At 42.9% G+C, this 27,046-nt stretch overlaps 1 protein-coding gene across 4 annotated transcripts in view; it reads left to right on the plus strand.

Annotated features, from left to right (window-relative positions):
• The window catches only part of LOC148035059 (uncharacterized), a 41,275-nt gene extending 21,985 nt beyond the window's left edge, over window positions 1-19,290 (plus strand). For all 4 annotated transcript variants that reach the window (XM_087679964.1, XM_087679967.1, XM_087679963.1 and 1 more), the window contains one exon: window positions 18,411-19,290. In XM_087679964.1, coding sequence (XP_087536090.1) covers window positions 18,411-18,898 — 488 coding nt within the window. In that variant the 3' untranslated portion in view covers window positions 18,899-19,290. The remainder of the gene's footprint in view (window positions 1-18,410) is intronic.
• Window positions 19,291-27,046: the final 7,756 nt, after the last annotated feature.

Genomic DNA, 27,046 nt, shown 5'->3' on the forward strand with positions numbered 1-27,046 from the left:
CAAGAAGAGAAGAACGATCTGCACTAAACAATGAAGGAAAGCTTAATACAATGAGGACTGATCGCTCCTTGCACCCAGCTCAAGGCATCAGTGAGGGCTCCGGATCAGGCTGAAAAATGATGGCAGCACCTGTGATGGTGATAGAGATAGTGACGGTGACAGACATGGATAGTGTGCAGCTTGTAGTCCACGATGGAGACAGAGAAATATGCTAAGCATTTATACTTTATTACAAGCCATCCCGACCTAAAAGAGCTTTGCCCTCAAAGTTGGAATTGGGACAACTGATGAAGAAAGATTACAAGAATAGCTTGTAAGTGATGAATCCATACTGAATGAAACTCCAAGCTGAAGAAGATCTCATATATCAATGAAGTATAGGTATGCAATTTGCCGAATGTTAAGGCTTTGACTAGGGCTCACAACCAGGAGATGAGATTGACAAAAAGAAGGTAGGCTAACGACACCTAGCTCTAATGCCATATAAAGAAATGCTCAGGCACTGATAGAGAAATGTGAAAAGAACAACAATGCAGCTCATTATGTAGAATGCTCAAATGAATGAATGATTGAATATGCTGAATATGATACAACATAGGCCTCAAACCTCCGTGTCTCAAGGATTCAAGATGAGGTGAGTTGAGAGTGGTGTTGGAGATGCCAAGTACAACTTTGAGAGTGTGTCAATGCTCATGATAGATTTTGAATAGTAGTATCGGTGGTCCACTAGGCTAAAGGTGATGTTGATTGTAGTAGAGGGAACAAATTGTGGTCCTTCATAGCTAGTTAGATGCTGATGATGATGATGCCACTAAAATGCTAGTTGGGCAATAGAAAACACAGCTATTTGGAATTGAATGATGGCGTCAGCTGGCCAGTGATGACACATGACCTATTGCACAAGATTTGTTGATTAGTGTAAACCCTAATTTTAGTGGCTCAAAATACCACCCTAGGGAGCCCAAACATATATTTTTCTATGAACAACTACTTCCATTGTAGATCCTAATCTTCATGCTACGCATGCATCCACCATGCAAAGAATCCCTCTTGCACATAGTGATACTCTAGGTTCAAACCCTAAGTGGACTCCATTGCTAAACTAAAGAAACCCACTTAGCATCACATCCCTAAAAAGAATAGATTTCGTACACATTGCTAGAAGCCGGGCAATGTTGATGATGCATGTTGTACAAAGGCTAGGCAATCAATAGATATTCAAAATTGAAGTACTTATTGGACTTGGAGTGTACCAAGTGGTAGACAAGAAGATCCCCCTCGGCAATAAAGAGGGGGTTTTGAGGTTGCATACTCGCAACACGTTTTGAGACTCCCAAAAACTTAATTGATTAGATTGTTGAAGGCGATGCGTCCTCGGTCCCTCAGGAGACTAACAATGATACTTTCCTTGCTTCAAGAGGTGGAGTTCGGTGGTGGCCCTATCCTTAGTCTAGGACCCTATTAGGTCCTTAGGCTAGTTATTCTAGTTGCCCAATAAGATCCTTACGCCAATCAGACCATGCTTTTACGGCTAGTCTTCTACACGGGCCCTTAGGATAGGCTAAGCAGATTCTTTAGCTTGATATCAGTGCCATGACTCTTGCTGTTGCACTTTATGTAGGTTTACCTTACTTCCTTAGCCTTGCAGCAAAATTTTCTCGTAGGTGTCATGACTCATTTACTTCCGTTGTTGCACTCTATCTAGGTTTATTTTTCTTCATGAGAACTGATTTATGGGTCATCAGGTATCCTTGTGGTACTATATGCCAGGCCTTGTAAGGGGCAGCCATGCTGATTCCCCTTGGCAATCGAGAGGGGATTCTAAGTTTGCATATGCCATAAGAGACGGAGTCCAATGGTGATCCTATCCTTAAGCTAGCTATCCATTAGGGTCATAAGTCTAGTTTGTCTACTTGTCTAGTACGATCCTTAGGCTGGTCGGGCCACTCTTTTTAAGCTACTCTTCTAATTGGGCCCTTAGAATAGGTCAAGAGAATCTTTAGCTCGACATCATGTAGGTCTCATTTATTGCTGTCATCGCACTTTTTTAGGTTTACCTTGCTTCATATATCAATCTGAAGCACTGATTTGGAGGTTGTCAGGCATCCTTTTGGTACTTAGAGGCTGGGCTTGCCTTTCAATTAAGACTAATAATGCAAGGATCTACCAATCGGACCTCAGAGATACAAACGGGTTAGCCAAGCCGATCCCCCTTGGCAACCAAGAGGGGGTTTTAAGTCTACTTATGGTCAACCCCCTCAATCAACACCTTTTAGGACTCTTGAAAGCTTGACTGATTGAAAAGCTGAACACACTGTGTCCTTGGTCCCTCAAGGTTACTCTCCTAGATGGACCCTTAGGATGAGCTAAGCAAAATCTTTAGCTATATATCATGTAGGTTCTCATGTACTTCTTTTACTATGCACTTCTCTAGATTTACCTTGCATCCTGAGCCTTGCACCAAAAGCATTGCAGGATGAAGGCACTAATATGGGGGTCATCAGGTATTCTTCTAGTACTGAGCTTGTCTTTCAGTTAAGGAGTAACATTGTAGGAATCTACTGTATCCAACTGGGCTGGAGGCTTGAAATTTCGGTCCTCACTTAATTGGTTCAATATCCTCTCTTGATTTAACCCCGCTTCTTTGACAAGCATGGAGGCTTGCCCTCTTGAGGCCAAGATTCGGGCACCCATTGATGCTATCTCAAAGGTCGTCTCTCCTCACACCTATCCAGATTAGTGCTTCTTAGCTTCTTCATTAGGTTCTTAGCACCTAGGTGACACTCATGGCCCAGCTCCTCCTTCAATGGTGACATGATGGGGAGAGGTGACCCTAACTTCTCTTCCGCCTTTAACATCAACTCTATGATTCGAGGAGGTGCTTTTCCTCATGTACATCTAGTAATTGGTTTCTTCTATTGTCTTTGTCATCAACATCAATTTTTTGTTTGTACTTACATTACCTATGTATTGTTCTTATAAAAGGGCCCTTGAACGACTGAATAAACTCCTTGCAATGGCATTACTCAAGTGAAAACCTTGTTGCACTAGCATTCCCATATTGCATTTTCGCAGTGTTTGTGTCATTTGGCCCCTTGGATGGGTGAATATCCATTGTGTAGCATGCTTTCCCTACAACCTCACTGAATGGAGATTTTTGGGTAAATTGCCCTTCACCAATAACACCCTTGGGGGGCAGATTTGCACTATGATGCCCTTAGTTTGCAGATGCCTGGCAAGCAATTAGCTCTCTCAAATGAATCTCTATGATAAGCTTTTAATACAAAGAAAGTTTAGGGAATCTACGTACTTATCTTACAGACTTGGATGATGGTATTCAGCTCACTAAATGCAGATTCAAGGACTCTCTTTTGGCTGGTTAGTGATTGTATAAAGAAAATCGATTTCCCTAAATTTGTGCCCAAACCACTATTCTAGACTCGTAGGCTCAGCTAGATTGGCTCATTAGCCACTTATTCCACGTCAAACCATTAAAAAGCTCTCTTTAAACTAAGGTTTCAAATTGAAACTACAAATTTATTTGACAAGTTCTATCTTTAGGAACTCCAAGCGGGTTACAATTGTGACTTGACTATTTTCTTGGTTGCTCATGGTGAGCTAATTAGCTTAGCCATGGCGCATTACAAGTGTTATTGCAAAAGAATTGCTTGATCAATGTGTATTTCATATCTTGTACCCTGTGATTTCTTTCCATATTATAGATGAGCTAGACTTTTGCCACATGTTTTAGTGCTTACTTTCAATATTATATTGTGCTTTTATCTATTTTCCTCTTAACATTGATCTTATAGCTCCACTATGCATTTGATAAATATTGATATTCTTTATCCTTTGACTTTGTAATAGGTAAGACTTTAGTAATGTGTGATGCTTGATGAGCCTAGATTTGTTCCAAGCATATTTAGTCTACTAACTATATCACAAGGTGACAGTTTTGTAGATTTACCTTGCATCTTGAGCCTTGCAACAAAAGCATCTCAAGATGAAGGCCCTAATATATTGTATCTGATTGGGTTGGAGGTTGCAGATTTTGGTCCTCCCTTATTAGTTCCATAGGGATCCCTGGGGTGGTGTGTTGCTCAAGATTGGGGTGAGCCACCCACCATATGTATTTTGTATTTGTGGCAAGGAGCATAGTGATGCTATTCCTAGCTTTACACTTGTTTTGACAGACTTGTGGACCCATGAGGATGAAGTCCCTCAAGGGGAGTTTGTATTTTATGCTAATTGTTGATGACATGGGCATATTTCTTGGCCTTAAAGTCCGAAGCATTCTCATATTGAAAGGATTGGTTGATCTTCGAAGAGAATAGGTCTAGCAGGAAACTCAAGACCCTACATTCCAACAAGGGAGGGGAGTTCGTTTCTCATAAGCTAACTCGTTTTTGTGCATATCGTGGCATTCACTAGTAGTTTGACACAACACGAATACCCCTTGGGAGAATGGCATATTGGAGTGGAAGAATTGTACTGTGATTGAGATGGAGTGAACTATGATGGAGCATCGGCAAACACCTCGGTGTCTTTGGGCCAAAGCAGTGGCTACTACTGTCCACATCCTTAATTGATCCCCTACTTTGACTATGGTCGGTATGACCCCTTTTGAGGCTTATTTTGGATAGAAGTTTAATGTCTCTTATTTTAGGGTGTTTAGGTGTGATGCCTACATTCACATCTAGAAGAACAAGAGAGACTAGTTTGAGCTAGCTTCCAAGAGACAAGTATTCGTGGGATATAGCTTGTAGTCCCAAGTGGCAAGGATACAAGCTTTATGATCTTGCTTCTGTGGAGGTGTACCTGAGTCAAGATGTTTGGTTCGTGGAGTTTTCAGCTATAGAGGGGGGTATTGAGCATCCCATTCTTGGAGATCTAGGTGATAGTTGGGCACTTGCTCTAGTGCCTTCGGAGCCTTTGCCTTTGGGGTTCCACTCTCAATGGAGGAGAAGATTGCTTTACCACCAGATTCACTTGTTGAGTTGGTCCCAGTGGATATTTCAGAGACTTTAGCAGATGGAGAGTGGTAGAGGGAGTATCGGTCTCCTACTTGTTGGGATTGAGATGGACTTTGTGATTCGGTGATTGAGGGAGTTCTTGAAGACTAGCAGCCATATGATTTTTTTTTTTGCAAATAAAGAGTGGCTAATTATATTACTTCAGGAATAAAATCTTTGAATACAAGGAAGCGCTCATGCTCAACAGACTAACTGGAGTTGATGCAGAGTCGCAATAATATCAAATGTAAAAGCCTCTCAAGGCAGTCTAGGGGGGATGGGGGCAAGAAGCCATGGAGAGGGGATGTAACGCCATTTGGGGCTGCTTGCCTGCATCTCGAAAAATAGATCCTGGCCGCCCCAAGTGCACATGAAATGACAGCGGAGCTCCTAATGAGCCCTGGACTCGCCCTGCACCTAATTCCATCGTTTGCGGAGGGAGTGGATGATGGAGGTCTAGAGCTCTGCTAAGGTTGCATGTACTGAAAGTCTCTCTCCGCTAAAAAACTCCTGACACCGCACCTTCTAGATATGCCATCCAGTAAGACTCCCTATGATCTCCCATACTTCAGAGCGATTTGCTGTGGGCTCCAGTACCTGGCAGATGGGTAGAGCCTCCAAGCCGACCACTGCACACGACCCTGCCTCGATAATGAATATCGTGTGCATCCCGGCCTCATACAGAAGGTGACGGCCCTGATTGCCTGCCTGGCAATAGAAAGCTCCCCAAGAGATGCATCCAAGGTTGGGAGCCATGCAACGCAGGATGCGGCATGCTCCTCTCCACACTAGCTGCGCCACCTCGCAGGACCAAAGGCAGTGTTTTGGGGTTTCCAAAGTTTGCTGTGTGCAACGCTTACAAACTCCCTCCTTCTGCATCTGGGCAAGCCAACTTTCCATCGTCAAGCCTCCGTGTGCCACCAGCCATAAGAAGTATGATAGCCTCCTCAATCTCTAGCTATCCCATAGGCGGTGCCAAAAGGTCCGTCGGAAAGGCTCCGTGATGCCATGCTCCGCCAAGTGCTTGCTACGCGACAGCGCCCAAACCATATCCTTCTGCATCAGTGCGTGTCTGCCAATCCTAGTAGTGTACTCTAGGAGTCTCGGTGGCTTCTTGGCGACAGCAGTGGCCGGCCATAACCACCCCCTTGGATCCCACTCCAACTCATCAAGTGGCCTGCCCTTCCAGATCCAAAGGCGCCACTCCCTGAACTCCTCCCAGAAGACAAAGGGGTTCAGTCGCCATGTCTTCCCCTACAGGCCAATCACTCGGATCCTTCTCCATGCGAGGATCGTGATCCCCTCATCCCGCTATCCCCTATCAAGTGCCAGACGCCCCCCCTCCTGTATGGTGAAGGTCCCAAGTGGAGCGCCACCCACTCTCCCTGCTACCTGGAGGGGGATGCCTGCTAGAGAAAACCTAGCGGTCCATACCTTCCCAGGCTCTATCGGCTCTCGTATTGGGGGAGGAAGCCAGTCCTAAGGAATTGTTGCATCTATCTCCCTTCTCCTCAGTTCCACTTCTCTCTGGCAGCCTGATGCTCGCCGCAATACCTTCTCGTCCACCAACCTGTACACCTCCCGCCATGTCCTTATGGTACGAGCCGGGCCGGCCTCCCACCCAGCCCACTGGATGTGGGGGCGCTTGCCAATCTGAGCCCCATCCTGATCTTTGACCTGGGTGTTCCAGATCACCGGCTGGCGGTCTATTTTCTCTTGGCAGCCCAGGGGGCTCTGTATCAGGGCCTTGCGGAGGCTCTGCCACACTCGGAGCAAGCTGTGTAGGAAAGGTGATCTGGGGGGGTGATCTAGGCTGATGTGAAGATCCATCTCAGGGACGGTCTCTACTCACCACTGAGCCTCGGTCTGCACTCCTGAAGACCCTCGTGCAATAGGATCTTCCAAGTTTGCCCTCTTGGTGTGAGACCACGGACGACTAGCTTGCCCAAGAGGGCCATACTCTGATACTTTGGATCTATGATCCCGAGCCCTCCCTCTGAACGATGCCGTATGATGGTCGCCCATGCCACCTTGGCCTTGGAATCCCTGGAGCCGTCTGACTTGGACCACAAGAAGTTCCACACCAAGCAGCCAAGCTGCCTTGCATAGGATGGCGAGAAACACCAACATGAGGTGATGTACCAGGCTGTCGCTAGGAGGACCTGATTAACCACCAGGGCTCGGCCTGCTAGTGAGAGGCGAGCTGTGCTCCAGTAGGTGAGCTTCCTCCGAATAGAGTGGAGGACTGGAAGAAACTGTTGGGAAGGAGTGATGTTGAGTCCCACCTGGAACCCAAGATAACAGACAGTTTGCCCTCTGCTCACCCATTTGAATCCCAGGTGGACACCGCACTCCGTGCTAGAGTCCGAGTCTCTGAGAAAACGAACTGACTTCCGCTAGTTGATTTTTGCTCCCGTTGTAGAACAGAACACCTCAAGAGCCAGTCTCACTCTCTCCAACATCAACACATCGTCCTCAATGTAGAGTGCTATATCATCTGCATACTTTGAGTCTAGCAACTTAGTCTCCTCCCTCACGGGAAGGCGGAGACTGCGTAATCTGCTCACCCGAGACTTGAGAAAGTGGAACATCGCCTCTGCAAATAGTAGGAACAGGTATGGGGCCAGGGGGCAACCTTGTCGGACCGATCTCTCCAGCCGAAACTCCTCCCCCTGCCTACCTCCTATGAGAACCCTGCTGGTGGCTGATCTGTAGAGTGCGGAGACCTCGCAAATCCAAGCCTGGGGAAAACCCAACCTCACCATGGTGCCCTATAGGAAATCCCAGTCCACCCTGCCATAAGCTTTTTTGAAATCCAGGAGTAGTACGGCTAGTCTTTGCCCACTGTGCTAGGCCCGCTTTGTCGCCTCAAAGAAGGTGAATACATTGTTGAGGATACTCCTATCTTGTACAAAGCTTGTCTGTATGCCATGTATAATGTGTGGAAGCATAGGGCATAGTCGCCTACCAATCATCTTTGCCAGTGCCTTATAGGCCATTGACAATAAGGTGATTTGTTTCCACTGGGAAAGCTCCAACTTGTCTCCCCCTTTGGGAAGAAGACTGATAAGGCCTACTGAGAGACTCCTTGGCATCTGTCCTGAGTTGAAAATCTCCTGGAATGCCATCAGTAGGGTTCCTTCACCACCTTCCAGAAGGTAGTGAAGAAGGTCTTAGAGAGGTCATCCTTTCTCGGGCATTTTTGCCCATCCTGTGTATGGAAGACCTGGAGTTCCTTCTCTGTGAAGGGGGCTAGGAGGGAGCGTCCCATCTCCTCTATGAGGAGGAACGGGATGTGATCCCAAACCTGCTGTCTACATTGCTGTCCCCTAGCTGAGGCTGGCTCCTGCTGGAATAGGTGCCTATAGTAGTCGGTGGCAATCTCCATCACCTCGTTTGGGCTAGAACGAGTCCTCCCATACTGATCTTGAAGGCTGCGTATCTGCACTCCTGAGGTGCGAGACTGCTGCACTTGGAAAAACTCCTTGTATATCGTGTCCCCTTTCCGTGCCCAAAAAGCTGCTGAGGCGCGGAAGGAAAACTCTGAACGGCTGTTCTCAAGGCCAGCAACGGCAGCTCGCGTGCGCACCTCCTGCGCCTGGAGGGAGGAAACCCCTGGTGCCTCCTGTAATAATCTCTGCGTGGCTGCAAGGTCCCGCCGAAGTGCTCTCTCCTCCTCCCAGCTCTGTTGGCTGGCATGTATGGTTGCCTCTTGGCGAATGTTGCTCGACTTGGCTAGGACTTCTGCAACCTTCTCTGCGATCGGGTTCCTCCTACCCCACTCCTTGGTCCAAATATGCTCAATTTGTCTCATCATCTCCTCCCTCCTATAAATCAAGTCTGGGATCCGACAGGATCGTGCATCAAGGGTAGATACTGGAGGATCAAGTGTTAGGAGAACCGGGCAGACAACATGGTGCTTGCCAACTGCCCAATTTGGCCTTTGCGAGAGCATCCCCTCTCCCATATAAAACCTGTCCAACCGCTCCAGCGAGACCCCACCTAGCCGCCTGTATCCCCAAGAGAAATCCAGCAACCTCTCCCTCCTATGGAAGGCAGAATCTCTCCAAGCATCACGTGCTCCTAGTGCCAGTAGGAAGACCTCCTGCTCCTCCCCAGTCATACCTTGGTAGTTTCTACCTCTGTCATGCTGGTCCTCTAAAGCCTCTAGGTTGTTGAAGTCTTCTCCAACGATCCAAGAGTCCACCTCTGGGAGTCCATCCGCAATCTCCACCCAGAACCTATTGCGTGCCCTAACCTTAGTAGAGGCATAGACATTGAGGACTCCAAGGCATGAGTCCCCAATATCCAATCTGATCCATAGAACCCTCATTGCCACTATCATCCCGTGGTCTCATACATAGGCGGTGAGACTCCGGCCAATAGAGGTGCATACGCCTCCGCTCCTACCATGGGCACCGATGGCGTGCTCCTAGTAGGTGTGCGAGATGCTTGGGAGAATCTTCCCTACCCTCTCAGCTTGGGTGGAGGTGAGCTTGTGCTCTTGTAGAAGTAAGATGTCGATCCGACCGGCAAGGGCAGGTTGTAGCTCCTGCCGAACAATCAACTTCCTAGAGCCATGTGCCCCACTGTAGTGGAGGCTATTCACATTCCAAGATGCAAGGTGTAAACTCATGGGGAGATCTGTGACTGACCGAATAGGCATCTGTTCGGCGTGGACGCTGCACACGAAGAGGAGCTATGAGGCATACGGGTGCGCTTCGTTACCGGCTTGAATGGTGAACTCCATTTCCCCATGGTAGCCCTCGCATGTATCATGGGGGTGATGGATGCGCCTGGTGGTACCACCAAGGCATTAATCAACCAAGTTGAGAGGCGAGACTTCGTACATTGGTAGAAACGGGCCGCCTGTGCAAGGGGCCACTCAATCACATCTGCTAGCACTCTCCACTGCGGGGGGACTCGAAAGATAATACTCAAATGAGGAACCTCGGCCCCTACCCACCAGTTGATGTCCATCATGCAACCTAGCCACTGCTGGGAGAAGAGTGTTAAGCCCCCTTCTCCCATCCATTGGGAGATGTGGTTTGCCACTTGACTCTCTACCTCCTCCTCTATCTGAGTCGTCGTCCATTCTCCTGTGTGAGAGGTCTGACAGAAGAAGGCGTAATTTGGTCCATCCGGTGGTGCTAGTAGATTGACCTTGCCGCTCCTAGCTTTGCGTACCATGAAGAGTCCCACCTCTAGGGGTAATGGGAAGACTCCGCGCTTTGTAACTCTCAAATAATACCACGGCCCACTGCAAAAGAACTCCTGTGGTAGTAGCTGTGCCTATCTCGAGTAAGTGTGGCATGATGCGGCATGGGCAGATGAACTGGTGGCTGTGTGAGGGGAGGAGGGATTGGAGAGCTGATGGGTGGAAGTTGTCGGTGTCTGGGGCTCCTCTCCTGTGGGGGGACAAGGATAGGTGAAGGAGGGGTTGCCTGAACTGTGTGGATATCGGGGGAGGGAGGGCAGGGTGGCGGGGATGATGGTGGGGGGGGGGGGCTGTGGGCCCTTAGGTGAGGCGGCCTGAAATGCCTCTGTGAGGGGTGGATGTGGAGATCTATGGATTTGTTGGGCGGGGCGAGGAGGGGGGGAGCGCGTGGTGCTCTGCCAGGGGGGGACGCTCGCTCTCCATTACCCTGCCGTGGCTGTGTCTGAGGAGTTCTCTGCGGCCCCCCTTGCTGTCTCCCTCTCTGTCGTCTTTGTACTTGTGTAAAATCGTCCCCATCCACCTATGGGCTTGTAGGCGGGGCCGCCTTCGCATCGAAGCATGTACACTTTGCTGCTTGGTGCCCAAAGTCATGGCAGCACAAACATTGCCCTGGCTGCCCCGTCACAATGACTTGCTGCCTAAAGGAGTGCCCGCCCGCCTCAATCTCTAGGAACTATGGGATATTCTTGATCTCTTTCACTACCACCCGTACCTTTGGGACTCTTGTTGCTGTCACTGTATCCATGAAAGACGCGGGAAGGATAGTGCTGAAGGGTCGTCGTAAGTCTTCCACCAACTTGTGATACTCTATTGCCAGGTCGGGGAAAAGAAGGGTGACCGGGTGCCGAAGAAACCTGTTGTGGAGTGCAAATGCCCCCACAGTAAAGCCGCTGTACCAAAGGACCATGTATATGACTCCCTTCGTGGACGCATATGGTGAACTGGCAAGCAACTCGCGAGCTATGTCTGCCGAATTGAGCCGGACCATGAAGATCCCTTGGCCCATTAGGACCGCCTCCACAATGTGCGTTGTGCCAATGCATAACGTGGAGTAAAGCCAGTCTCTAAGTTGGGCCTTGGCTGGGGAATGTCCTATCACCTGACCATAAATCGCTGTTTCCTTTAGCTCCAGCTCCTTAGCTTGGAGCACTAAGAGCTGCTCCTTAGAGAGGATGACGCACAAGGTGTTTGACTGGGGGGCACTCGCTGAGTGCGCTGGCATCTGACTAGAGGTTTCCATTGCATGACCCTTCTGAGAAAACTACCAATCACGTCGCTGTGCTACTTGAGGAGGGAAAGTTGCTGCTGATAGAGGGAACAACTGGAGGGTGGGGGGGAATAGTGGCGAGGGGGGGGGGGAAGCTGCTGTTTTTGGCAAGGGGTATTGGACACCACGGACATAGCCGATATCACGGAACGAGGTAGTGTTCCGGGGGGGGGGGGGAACAGCAAGATAGGGGATGGATATGGCGGGGACAGTAGGGCGGGCGGGGGGGGCGGGGGGGGGGGGGGGGGGGGAGGAACAGCAAGACAGGGGGTGGATATGGCGGGCACAATAGGGCGGGCAGGGGGGGGGGGGAAGGGGGGATGGATTAGGCGGTAGTAGACAGGGCAGCCGAATCCGTTGGGGCGGGGGGAAAGACGAGCAGCCGGGACAGGCTGTCGCGAGCCGTCAGGGCGAGGGGGACGCAGTGTGGGGGGGGGGGGGGGGCGAGCTGATGAAGCGGGCGCTGACGATGGTGCGATCGATCTGGGGCAGGCACAATCAGACGGAGCGAGGGGCAGTTTGCGACGTGACAGGTGTGAGCTAGTAGCCACAGGATTGTCCAGAGTGGTCTCGGAGGAACCAGGACACATACCGTCGAGTTTGTTTATATTAACAATTGTTTGATGACCCGTGCCATGCAGGATACAGAGCCCATCTTCGTGAAGGAGGCTTTGTAGCCACAACATTGGAAGAAGGCTATGGAGCAGAAGTTGGATGCTATTGAGTAGAATGGCACTTGGGATCTTGTGCCTAGGCCTATTTATAGGAAGATGATTGGTGTAAAATGGGTCTTCAAGACTAAATACCACAATGATGGTAATCTAGATAAGCACAAGGTGCAGCTCGTTGCAAAGGGCTTCACACTACGGCGAGGGATGGATTTTCATGACCCCTTTGCACCTATAGCTCAGATGGCTACTATTAGGGCTGCTCTTGTCTAAGCTAGCCATAGGACATGACCGGTTTATTAGCTTGATGTAAAGTCTGCCTTTCTAAATGATGATTTGAAGAAGGAGATCTATGTTGAGCAACCTCCTAGCTTATCCTCATTACATGGACAGGTTTATAGGATGAAGAATGCCCTTTATGGCCTCAAACAGGCTCCACGTGCCTAGAATAAGAAGATCGAATCATTCCTCAAAGGGAAGTTGGAGTAATGATGTTCCTCTTTTGATCCTAAGTTGTGTATCTACACCTCAACTAGAGGGTACACATTGTTTGTGCTTTATGCAAATGATCTTATTTTCACAAGTGACCATGCCCAAAAGGTCAAGGAGACAAAGAAGGCACTTCATGAGGTGTTCAAGATGACAGATATGGGCCTTCTCCATTCCTTTTTAGGCGATGAGATTTACTAGACTTTGTGGGGGATTTTCATTTTCTAGTAGTGGTATGTGCAAGAGCTTTTCACCATGTTTGAGATGGAGGGATGTAAGGCCATTTCTACTCCTATGGATCCAAATTGGAAGGCTATGGTCCATGTAGGTTCTCCAACGGTAGATGGTACCCGCCACAGGCAGTTGATTGGGTCCTTGATTTGGCTTCTTAATACTTGGGTTGATTTGTACTTTCCTGTAGGTTTGTTGGCTAGGTTCATGAGTGAACCAAAGATGGTACATTGGCAAATTGTTATGAGGATTTTGCGGTTTTTAAGGGGGACCCGAGATCTTGGTATTCATTATCTAGTAGGTATTGGAGCTTCATCTTTGGTTCTTACAAGGTGGATGGATTGACATTGGGTCGGTGATGTTGACCAGCGGAGGTCAACGACGGGATATTGCTTTACTTTGGATGCAAATATTATCTCGTGGAGTAGCAAGAAGCAGCTCATTGTTGCCCTTTCTTCCATAGAGGCGGAGTATAGAGTGGCGTCTTCTACCACATGTGAGTCAGTGTGGCTTCAACGGTTGCTAGGAGAGCTTGGTTGCCCTTAGACAGGTCCTATGATCCTTCATTGCAACAATGAGAGTTGCATTGCTTTGCCATGGAACCCAGTGTTTCATGCTAGGTCAAAGCACATTGAGATTCAATACCATTTCATTTGAGAGAAGATCTTGGATGAGACCATTGATGTGGTTTACTTTCTGCATTTGCTACACTCTAAAGAGGAAAAGCTTGGAAGAATAGAAAAGATAGAGGTCCTAAAGGCTATGCCTATGTTTGAAGAAGCCCTCGGTGTGATGTGAGATGGTACATTGGGTGTGTGAAAAGGAAAAGTGAATGGTATTGCAGCAGAAGAAATGGGTGGGAAGGGTAAGTTTTGAAATTGAGGTGATGATAAATTAGATGTGAATGCATTGAATTGATTTTCTGATTTTAATGGTTGAAATTGAAATGTGGAAGAAGATGGAAATGAAGATGATGTACAGATTTTAGAATGACCTCAAGAACAAAATTTGAAGGAAAAGAGGAAGAAGGAAAACTTACGAAGGGTTCACTGACCCTTCACTGAATTTTTCTTGTATGCACCTCTTCTTGTGTTTACATAAAGATAATGGTCCTCTTTAATGCTTAAAAGTGTTATGAATAGATTTAAGAATTCCTTCCTCTTCTTGATTTTCACCAAACTCTTGCAAAGAAGTACAAACAACCGGAGCTGATACAGAAGTAGAAGTGGATATACCTGACATAGGAGTAGATGGAGGAAAAGAGAAAGTAGGCTTGTACTCCGTGCTGGTATCTCCAATAGGATGGCCAATCCATAATTGCATGGAAACTCGCTCTAAAAACACGAAACTTGTAAGAAACGTTTCTAATTTTTTGCCTTAGAATCTATGTCAGTTGTAAGGCACCTTTGGAATCATGATAGCCTCTTCATTAAAGCATTCATTGACTGCAGATCTCTGTGTTCTTCTGTTTCTTTTCTCTCTCTCTCTCTCTCGTGTTCATTGTCAGTCAGTCTTGTCTATACGCTTCTGCATTTGTTGCAGTTTAACAAGGAAATGCTTGGAAGGATAGAAAAGATAGAGGTCCTAAAGGCTATGCCTATGTTTGAAGAACCCCCTGGTGTGATGTGAGATATCACATAGGGTGTGTGAAAAGCAAAAGTAAATGGTATTTCGGTAGAAGAAATGGGTGAGAAGGGTGAGTTTTGAAATTGAGGTGGTGATAAATAGATATGTGAATGCATTGAATTGATTTTCTGATTTTAATGGTTGAAATTGAAATGTGGAAGAAGATGGAAATGAAGATGATGTATGACTTTAGAATGACCTTCAGAAATAAAATTTGAAGAAAAAGAGGAAGAAGGAAAACTTACGAAGGGCTCATTGACCCTTAACTGACTTTTTCTTATATGCACCTCTTCTTGTGTTTACATAAAGATAATGGTCCTCTTTATGACTTGAAAAGTGTTACGAATAGATGAAGAATTCCTTCCTCTTCTTTATTTTCACCAAACTCTTGCAAAGAAGTAGAAACAACTGCAGCCGATACAGAAGTAGAAGTGGATATACTTGACATAGGAGTAGATGGAGGAGAAGAGAAAGTAGGCTTGCACTCCATGGTGGTTTCCAATAGGATGATCAATCCATAATTGCATGGAAACTCGTTTCTAAAAACACAAAACTTGTAAGAAACATTTTCAAAAATTTGCCTCAGAAATCATGTCAATTGTAAGGCACCTTTGGAGTCGTGATACCTCCACTTCTAGTAGTGTGAGTGAGGATAATGAGATTGAGGAGGATGTGGAGGGTGAGTCGTGATATATTCTCTAGGATTCAAGGGTGACTTTTAGTGCTTTCCATTTATGTAATGAACATTTTGGCAAGGTCCATGGTCTTCTTTGACACTTTTAGTAGATATATTCATGTTTCTCACTTTTATTACCTATGTGACATGTCTTTGCTTTGACTTGATCTTTAATAATAATATGGTTACTTTCTTTCTAACCATGTTATAATGAATAACATGGTCGAGAAATGACAAGTATCAGAAATCAGGTCAATTGTAAGGCACCTTTGGATCGTGATACCTCCACTTCTAGTAGTGTGAGTGAGGATAATGAGATTGAGGAGGATGTGGAGGGTGAGGGGTGAGTCATGATATATTCTCTAGGATTTAAGGGTGACTTTTGGTGCTTTCCATTTAGGTAATGAACATTTTGGCAAGGCCCATGGTCTTCTTTGACACTTTTAGTAGATATATTCATGTTTCTCACTTTTATTACATACGTGTCCGTCTTTGCTTTGACTTGATCTTTAATAATAATATGGTTACTTTCTTTCTAACCACGTTATAATTAATAACATGGTCGAGAAATGATAGTGTCACCTATATTTTTGAAGAGTTGACATTATTTAGAGGTTTATATTGTAGAATTTGATCATTAGTCTTGTACATAATTAATACATATGTCTATTTCTTTGAATATTCCATTTATACAAGCTCTATGAATCATATTTTTTTACTATACATAATAAGAAATGTTTTTTAGATGTATCCTAAAAATTAATGCGGTGGGAAACTTATTTTCTACCTTGCTTTTTTGAGACTTCTCATTACTATGGGCCAGTCCCAACTGGAGGTTTTGGCCTTCTTGCAAAATCAATAGGTTTGTGCATTGAACCTAAAGGGAAATAGTCAACATTACCTTCCAGTTGTGTTGGGCCCTGTGCATGAGAAATCAAACTTTACCCGTGAAATCTCGTACGGTCGGTAGACTCCATGGTAGTCTAATGTCTTTTCAGTATTGGAACCTTGCAGAGCAAGCTATGAGGCCTTCCCTTGCTTAGTTCTCAGCCTAGGCTGCTTTGGAGATTGAAGTGGTGATGATATGTTTGAAGTCGTCTTCCCTTTGAGAATGTGTTTTGGATGATGAGTTCTCCAATCAAAAGCTTGGGTTTCTTTAGTGAGTACCTAGCTCTGACACTGTGCAAATAAATATTCATCTACAAACAACAAACACAATCGTATGACAAAGCATAGACTGATAAAAGAACTTAGTAGGGTTAGGAAAACTTAGAGACATTGAACATTGAAGATGAATGAATGAATAACGAAAAATGAACAAATACAATGCTCAATGTAGCAAACACACTATGCAAAGTGAATGCTGACCCTCCAACTTCCGTGTCTCCAGGACTAGGGTAAAGAATATGAGTTGGAGAGTGTCGTATTTTGATAGATCTTGGAATGCAGGAGACAACCTACAAAGATGTTTGGCAGCAGCAAATGTAGCTCTGAGACTGGAGCAGTGCCAGATAGAGCAGAACAATAGAAAATCTGTAAATGCAACTAGGGATGATGGCGTGGCAGCCAAGCGACAGCAGTAAATTGCAAAACTCAGGCTGCAAGAGCCGACATGGCAGGCTCGACAGTAAATGCAGGAGCTGATGATGACACGGCAAGATTGCGACAGGTTGCAGATGGTAAATGTCGACTGAGATTGGACGTACAGCAGCAAATGAAGCCTGATCTGGAGAAGAAGATGGCTGATCAGCAGGGGCCAACAGGTAGGGAGTGTTTGATAGCAGGCGCCGGCTGAAAACAGTCGAAGTAGCTCAAACTGAGATATCCTCTGTAGACTAGGTGTGGACAATAGAGATAGGCGGCAACAATCTGCAAAATAAAAGTAGAACTGAGTGATGGGAAGCCTGTCTATTGATAGAAATGCGGATCCTTCCAAATTAGGGTTTGGCTCATAGGACACATACTCTCTAGGAACATGCATCACTCAATGAAACTTTGGTAATAATTGAGTTTTGGGGCTGTAATAAAGAGGCTCTTATGCATTTTTTAGCTCAATAGCAACTTTCCCTTGTGTATATCTAGGGATTTGTATGTCTTCTATTGTCTTTGGCATCGACATCCTTTTTTGTTTTGTACTTACATCACCTATGCATTTTTCTTATAAAAGGGCCTTCAAGTGAGTGAATAAACTCCTTGCAACAGGATTGCTCAAGCACAAAATCCTGCTGCACTAGCATTCATGTGTTGCATTTTACCTTGCATTCATGTAGTGTTTGTGTCATTTGGCCCCTTGGATGGGTGAACACCCATTGTGTAGCATGCTTTCCCTACAACCTCACTGAATGGAGATTTGTGGGTAAATTTCCATTCACCATTAACACCCTTGGGGGGTAGATTTACACTATGATGCCCTAAGTATGCAGATGCCTAGTAAGCAATTAGGTCTTTCAAATGAATCTATATGATAAGCTTTTAATACAAAAAAAGTTTAGGGAATCTACATACTTATCTTACTCACTTGGACGATGGGATTCAACTCACTGAATGCAGATTCAAGGACTCTCTTTTGGCTGGTTAGGGACTGTATAAAGAAAACCGATTGTCCTAAATTTGTGCCCAAACCACTACTCTAGACTTGTAGTCTTAGCTAGATTGGCACATTTACCACTTATTGAGACTGCTGGACAACCCATTGGACTTGGAACCTCAAACCATTAAAAAGCTCTCCGTGATCTAAGGTTTCAAATTGAAACAAAAAATTTATCTGACAAGTTCTAACTTTAGGATCTCCAAGTGGGTTACAATTGTGACTTTGTCTATTTGCTTGGTTGCTCATGGCAACCTAATTAGGTTAGCCATGGTGCATTACAACTGCTATTCCAAAAGTATTGCTTGATCAATGTGTATTTGACATCATGTACCCTGTGGTCTCTTTTTGTACTGTATATGAGCTAGACTTTTGCCACATGTTTTAGTACTTACTTTAAGTATTGTATTGTGCTTTTATCTGTTTTCCTGTTAACATTGATCTTATAGCTCCACTGTGCAGTTAATAAATATTGATATTCTTTATCCTTGACTTTGTAATAGCTAAGACTCTAGTAATGTGTGCTGCCTGATGAGCTTGAATTGTTCCAAGCCTCTTTAGTCTACTAACTATATCACAGGGTAATAGTTTTGTATACTATCAGAGCTGATTCACTACTGTCCTTGAGCAATCCAGGCACACAGAAGGATTACCAACCCAATGCATTATCCTTGAAGCGCAATGTGACACTAGAAGAGGCCACAGATACCATTCTATTTTGCAGTTCCATAATGCATGAACTTATATACAAAGCGGCTTCAATAGCTATTCAACGAGAAGAGCAGAAGGGACCAAAAACTTCTGGGTCAAAGAGGGACTTTGCATTGCCTTTTGGTTTCTCTGGCAAAACTACAACCCGAGGAATTGTGTCTAAAGCTGGAAACAGAAAAGGCAAGTCTACTCCACCTGTGCAGCATGAGACTCTCAGCCTTGTACAGAAGCAAAAGTTGGTGCAGCAGCGGACTCCATCTCTTATGATGCAACAAAGTCTTATGGCCACAACTGAAAATGCAGTGATACGGCATAATGAGGGAATTCTGAGTCAATCTAGACCGAAACCTCAGAAGACGAGGCATGCAGACGCAAAGAAAGTGTCTTGCAGTTGTAACTGCTGTATAATGTAACACTAGGTAGTAAAGTTACAAGGTAAATGCCTTGGTGTGTTATAGTCTTTTTCCCAATAAAAAGGCAGGTGTACAAAGGTATGAAATCATGGGGGCATCCTCTTAAGTGTTCGATGTTTATGGGGTCTCTGGAAGTACTGCAGGGATCCTCTCATTGTATAATGAATATGGGGTCTCTTATTGTACGATGAATACGGCGTCTTTGGAAGTACTGCAGGCATGAAAGTTTAGTTTGTAAAGACGATACATCCCAGCATAAGTTGATCAAAGATGCATCTTGGTTAACGTGACTCCTTGTTTCCTTTAAACATACTAGCTGGCTGATGTGTCGTACAGTTTCACGTGCAACAAACAGTGTTTTTACCAATCTCAAAGAGGCATTAAGTTATACTTTTAGGCCAATCGATTCTTTGCAAGTATTTTGTTTCAATGCTAAAAGATCACACATATCAAAGGATTCATGATGTATATTTGTGAAAGAACTTTACATAAGGCAACGTAATCAAATTGAAATCATTCAACATAGTATGCCAAAACTTCAATGCTAGCATTGCCTATTTGACCTTGAAAGTGTATCATATGCCTTGCATGAGGGTGAGATTGTGGTGTGATATCTTTAATAGCATATTATCATTAGCATTTAAATATACAATTTGGATATGAGAAGTTTTGCACCAAAAGATATTGAAATATTGAGTTTTGAAAAGCTAACCATATGGTATCCCTGTCATCCACGATGCTAGTCTCATTAAATAGGTGCATATATAATCTATACTATATTCTCTTATTTTGTGGCTTTGGTGATCCCTAAACCTCCAGAATGATTTCCGAACTTGTACATGGACCCAAGCCAGGTTTGAATTTTACGAGTCTCTCTTTCCCTCCCTCCAAACAGACAATTGTCTTTGCTACACATCTCTCTCTCTCTCTCTCTCTTTGTGAACCAGCGGCTAGGATTGGGGATAGTACACCACTGGCCACAGGACAACAGGTGGACGTAGTGTTGGGGAAACGAGGGTTTACCTGGATTTGGCGGTTGCTTGGAGGAGGGAGTTGGACGGCCCAGAGGAGAGAGCAGACAACCTCTTTGTTGTCTTTCTCCTCCTCTCTCCCTTCCTCCCTCTGGCACGCGTGCGCGCGCGCATACATACGGACGCACGTGTGTGTGCGCACTCTCCTTTTTCACCTTTTAATTCTCAGCAGTGTTGATCTAGCCAACGGCAAGATAGCGGAACGGCGATAGAGCCGCCTTGATAATGGTGCATGCTATGCGAGACAAGGTGAGCAAGAAGTCCACCAACCACGTACAGAAGCTGGCAATATGGCAAGATGGGATGCTTGAGATGAAGGAGATATTAGGAGGATAGTGCACGTGAAGCTCTCGGGCTTGATGGCGTCGAAAGTGATTAGAGTGGCCCTAGGCTAGCCCCGAGCATGTGTTGCGAGACAAGGTGAGCAAGAAGTCCACTAACCACGTAAAGAAGCTGGCAATATGGCAAGATGGGATGCTTGAGACGAAGGAGAGATATTAGGAGGATAGCGCACGTGAAGCTCTCGGGCTTTACGGTGTCGAAAGTGCTTGGAGTGGCTCGAGAGCTTCAGGTGCGCTATCATCTCCAACACTTGTGTGAGATCGAGAACAAAAAGCTTCCAGCCCCGCATCCTCTCCTTCAACCAACTGCAAAACCTTCAGGGCATGTGCCATCGCACCAAGCTCTTCAACACACACACACACATATATCTCCGACCGCTCATCGTGTGTGGGTTGGATAGCACCAGAAGAGCAGGTTGTCGGCGTGGGTGTGGGCAGCAGCACAATCGGATGAGCAGATGGTACGGATGGGTACAGGGAGTAGCAAACGGTGGGTGGCCCGCTGGTGAGAGAGAGAGAGAGAGAGGCTCTCTCTTAATATGCAAAATATAAACTGTTGGCCCATTTGGACACCTTTTATGATAGCCATTGCCAAATCATTAGTTTAATCCTCATCTGCCAAAAATATGCACGTGAGAATATCATGTGCTTGTTGGATACATAGCACGGTGTGGTCATTGAGCTTGGCTCCATAGTATAGATGTGCCTTCGGCACTGTAAATCTTTGTTGGGTCCATAAGAAATTTTCACAATTGCCAAACTCATTGGTTTAATACTCACCTTCGTCAATAATATGCACACAAGAATGTCGTGTGCTTGTTGGATACACAGGATATTGTGGTGATTGAGCTTGGCTCTATAATATTGATGTGTCTCTAGCACTATAAATCTCTCTTGGGTCTACAATAAATTCTCCCTGATGCAGTTCTTGTTGCCCACAATTATGTTGAGGGCACGGTGCATGATGAGGTGAAACTCGAATGGGTGGATTTGATGAAGGTAGATATTAGTGAAGAGGAGGTTGTCCCATTTTCCCTAGAGGAAAAGCTTTGGTTGGAATGGCTTACCTAATGAATTCTTCTCGATATATGTTAATTAGCCTGAGGACCCATTGGCTTGTTTTTGTTAGTAGGTTTGACGATCAAATTGCATGCCCTTAGATTGGAAGATTGTAGTGCTTTGTGCTTTGTTATCAAAGTTTTCCTCATCTTAAACTTTAAAGCAGTGAAGGCCCATTTCTATTATGGGAACTTTGTATAAAATCTTCTCCAAGATCATTGCAAATAGATTACAAAAAGATTTCCCACATTTGATTCACCCGCGATAGTACAGATTCATTAAGGAGAGTGATCTTAGGAATATTTTCACGTTTAGGATCAACAAAAGTTAATGGTGAGATATGAAGTTATTAGCTATGAAAGTATGTACTATTGTAGGGAGCAAAGTAGTCAAGAAAAATCAAGGTTGAAATGTAGAAGCACTTTTGACCAATCATGTACACACATAAAGTAGGATATCTAATATAAAATATCTTTATTGAGATGTGTACTATCATGTCATTACTATGTCATGATAGTGCATATGTAAAGTAGGATATCTAAGATGGAATATCTTTATTGGGATGTGTACTATCATGTCATTATGATTTCTTCCATAAGTATAAACTAGTATGCTTAATCTCTCACTTGGAGAATTCAAAGACTATGATTTAAAAAGTAGTTTGTTATGGCTATGTCTATGGGCATCTCCTCAATATATTTTGTATTCTATGGACTTCAAGAGAACCTAGATACTTCAAGACTTTCTAGATGTTTCTCTTTTTTATATTCTCAAAATTGAAGAGAATCTTGAGACTTCGAGTTCTAGATGTCTCTCTTTCTATTCTCTATACTCTTGGACTTGAAGAGAACTTAGAAACTTCAAGGTTCTAAATGCTTTGTTATTTTATCTTATTTATTTTTGAGTGAGTGTCACATGGCCAACCTTATCTATCTTTAACCTATTATTCAAGCCAAGATGTTGAAGTACTCCTCTCAAATAGGCTCATCTAAATCATCCCCTATTTGTGGAAGAGGAGAGATGTATTGGATTTCCATGTGACTATGAGGTCACCTATGAGATGTAAGTAAGAGCAAGTCTTCTATGCTGATTAAACAAGGTCTATCCCATATTATACTTTACATCCATCTTTTCTATCAACATGAATACAACTCTATTTTTCATCTAGCTTATGTATTGCCCTATTTTCTCTCCATACACACATTATCACACACAGACATTTATGAGCACTTGTATCATTCTTTGTAGCTCATTCTCAAGCTCATGATCATGTGTGGATACCTATGTTCATTGTTATTTGCAAGTACCTTTGCATGTTTGTCAAGCTCCTATAGTAGCTACCAACTCCTTATGAGAATGGCCTATGTTCTCTATTCTTGATATCAATACATGAATTGATCATGTTGCTATTGTGAGACTCCACCTATATAGTCTACTTATTTCTATCTTATTGTATAGATTTGCTAGAGGATATGGTGGAGAACATATTTACTTGTTGTACCATCTGTTTTATCCGTAGTCATCCATTCAACTTTGAGAATCACTCAAGCCCTATCTTCTCACTAAAGGATGCCTTTCATACACCTTATAGCTTCTTTCCTAAGGAGTGAACCACATGTGTCATTCAAAAATAAAAAAGATAGAATAGAATAGGAAAAGAAAAAAAAAGAGAGCAAATGTCCCAAGATAGTTAGGTGCACATACATTCACTACACCTAGGGGTCCTCAAGATAGGTATGCTCAATGGCTTTGGTTACTCGACTATGTCTCTAAGCCCCTAAACCTTCCCTTACTAAATAGTCTCAAGGTACTTTAAGGGTATGATTTCCCAAGTTTACTTAGATAATTTGTCGCCTTGGCTTTACATTACACAACAATTTTTCACCAACTCGGTCCTCCAATATGAAACACGACTTTAGGCTTTCAATCCATCTCTCACTTGCACTTATACGGGTATAAATCACTACAAAGTAAGTTAGACATACCTCTTATGTAGAGTACTGCGATTGGCTTATAGGGTTTTGTAAAAGACCATATTAAGACCCATCAACATCAATGGCATGTGTATCATCATCATTCCATGTTCTATTCTTCTTCTTTACTAGTGGTACTTGTGGATTCTAAGAAGAAAAGAGGATAAGGCTGAACCTTCCTTGTGGTATCATCTATAAAAGTGACAAAGTTTAATACTCTACTTGATGAAATTGTGAGCATGGGTCCACAAAACATAAAGTAATAGATGGTTGTTTTAGTAACAACTACAATATGGTCTTTAACACTAGAAACACGCAAATGATACAAATTACCAAATTTTGGCCTTTCATTGCATTAAGAGAGCCCTTGCAAATGTTCCACACATGGTCACTAAAGATCACTCTATAGCCACCACAATCATCTTTTATCTTTTTGGTTGTTCTTTGATTTGAAGCAGTCCTTTTTTTATGTGTCCCTTCTTGTTAAGAAGTAACATTCCACATCCTTCTTACTCCGTGACTTGCTTCTTTTACAAAAGTTCATGTTGGCATTTAACCTTCCTCTCACTATAAGTGCATTGGAGCCTATTCACCTCCTTGGTGAGCAAACTACTCTCAACATTAGCACTCAGAAGACAACTTGTGGATGTGGAGTTACTAATGGCAGTCCTAAAAGTATCCCAACACTCAAGAAAGGTGACTAACAAGAACATGGCCTTCATTGAATTATGAAAGATAATCTTCTAAGATTTTCTTTCATGATTTAATGAAGGAAATGGTACTATTGGTGGTCCTAAAAGTATCCCAACTCTCAAGCAAGGTGACTAACAAGGACATAGCCTTCATTGAATCATGAAAGATAAACTTTTGAGATGTCAATTAGCTGAAAATGGTATTGAACTCATTGAGCTAATCAAACATTGGAGCCCCCCCTTCCATGCGGAGATCAATGAGTTAAAAAAAAAAAGCTTACGAGATTGCACTTTCTTTTTCATATAAGTCACTGAGCTTTTTCCATCCATCATATGCACTTGTTTTGTCTTTTACATTATAATAGATGGACTTTGAGAGTGTCAATATAATAGTAGACTATGCTAGCTCATCTAATTCCTCCCATACATTTACATCCATGTCACCTCCTTTTGGAGTAATACACTCTATATTTTCTCTTTCCAATATGAAAAGTTTGTAGCATGAAGATTTTGAATATTTAACAAGAAAATCCATAATAACAAAAGTATATATTTATACAAAAAATATCAAGGTATATCTAACTACAAGCTCTAAATAATCCGATCAATGAATTACAAACAGAATGCTCAACAAAACTAAGCAATTGCTATCCAAATATCAAACCATCATAAATCTGATGTAAAAATGGTACTTGTACTCCTAAATGTATATCAATTTTTTGCAAGTTGTCCCAAGTATTCTAGTCATCTTTTGACCATAAAATACTCACATTGAGACTAAGTGCATACAAATAGCCTTCAAAAATCAAATCAAGGGAGTTTTGAGGTCTCAAGAATGCCTTTTAGCATATAGAGAGAGTGTGCTCTAGACTAATGAGAGTAAACCCTTCGTAATGGAAGTTTTATTTTTAAGAGACAAAAAAATTATTTTTTGAATAGGTATAGTTATAATATATATTACTAACAATTTTTTATTATAGATATCTATTTTAATAATCTCATAGTTGTGATTATGACATCCTTTACATTAGTCACATAGAGTCTTAGCCACTTTACATTAATGACATGCTTGGGATTGTATGATAATAACAATTGAAACCAAATCCAAATTACCAAAAAGCTTAGTGTCAATCTTTTTTTCCTCCCTTGTTTTGTTGTTCTGATCTCTTTCCTTCCTTTGTGATAGCTTGTTTCTCTCTCCTCTTTCTTTGTCGTGGACATCATAATTCGATCTTCAACAAGGTATCCAAGCTCTGAAATCACATCCATATTTGCGTTTAATTCATTTGAAACAAATAGAAGATGGATTCCTACCATTATTAGCAAAGGTAGCTAGATTATCATACAACAAGCAAAACATAAGAAAAGATAGAGATGTGAGAGCTCTTTCATCTCTACCTAGAAAGGTAGGATAAAGTATTTTAGACTTAAAGCAAACAAAAAGCATAAAAGAGATTTTAGTATAACATGTATTTATCCATATAGAGTTGCATTTGGAATTTGGAGCTTCAAGTTTTCCGTTACATAGATTGAGTTGTTAGTATTTCATTTTCAATGCTTTTCTTCTATTAAACTTGATATCATACTTTATTATGATGTATCCTTCTAATATTGAGGAATGATAGCCCATTGAGTCCATTATTGATGTGATTGATATTATACATGGTTTGATTGAAGAAAAATGTACAAAGGTAAGAGAAAAACAAAGCTTGTTCTAGAGAATGGAATATTTTTTAATGATAATTCTTTTATTATCCCTATTTATAATGATCAATGGAAAGCAATATCATTGCTTTCTTTGCTTGATTTTACAAGCCTTGAGGTATCTTTACCAAGTGCATCCAACTAGTGAGAGTTACATATGTAAATTTTTTTTTGAGATACATAGAATATTAAAACCTAATATCTCAAGTAGGCTAAGCAATATTACTTTATTTGTGCCTATTAATATGATTATTGATTTTTTTTCCAATGCTAAGATAAGAATATCAAAGGTCATATTGTTAGTCAAAAGGTTGGCATATAATCATGTATTATAATTTGTTGATGAGAGGTGGGATACTAGGATAGAAGGCAAGATACCTTGTAAGATAGATCATAACTCTATTACTTGCAAATAAATGCTTTCTACTAAAAATTTCATCCTTAGCTTTTATTATAGTAGATGGCATTATGTTGGTAGTAGTCTAGTTACTTTGAATCAGAATCTTGAGGATTCTAGCAAAGATTCTATAGTGAATCTTGAAGTTTGGCTCAATGAGGACATTATTGATACTAAATGTTAGATCATTATGTATACTACATCAAGTGAGATTGGATTCATAAAATGAAGATATTGAATTGCCATATTCATTTACATTCCAACAAACTAAACAGCAAACGAGTAAGTTTGTACATCAAGTAATAATTAGTATGTATATATTTGATTCCACTTCTTGAATGGTAAACATTAATTTTTCTGCAGATATCAAAAGAGAGAAAGATATACAATATAAGGATATTGAAGAAAATATCTCTTTACTTTCAATATAAATAATTTAGTTATAACAACTAATTTGTATTTTCTTTCTTCATGATCTATATACATGAGGTTTATAAGACAATACATAAAAGCTATTTCTTTTTGTGAGGAACATCCTTTTTACGAGTTCTTTTTCCCTTCTTTGATGCTTTGGTCACCTTGGGTGTTGAGGTATCTTGCTCTACTTCCGCACTCTCTACCCCTCCTTATTTGTGCCCTCTTATCTTATCTTGTTGTATGCAATTGATAAGTATGTACTTGAAAAATTTTACTCGTACATACCAAACATGCTCAATGTTGTAACATTCATTGGAATACTATCACATATTTGAAAGAAAAGAACGTTAGTTTAGTGTTATTTTTCAATGCACTATCTTGTGAGTGAAACAATATCTTACCTTTATAAACTTATCATCATTAATGTAAATAGGCTTGACCAATCTCATGACATTTACAGTTACTCTCTGACCATAAGAATGACTATCATCTTGATATTAAGAGCTCTACAAACAATAACATAAATCAAAATTA

The sequence above is a fragment of the Lygodium microphyllum genome, chromosome 6 (genome assembly GCF_053477565.2).
Source record: "Lygodium microphyllum isolate KBCC chromosome 6, Lygodium_microphyllum_v1.1.10, whole genome shotgun sequence".
NCBI classification, from domain to species: domain Eukaryota; kingdom Viridiplantae; phylum Streptophyta; class Polypodiopsida; order Schizaeales; family Lygodiaceae; genus Lygodium; species Lygodium microphyllum.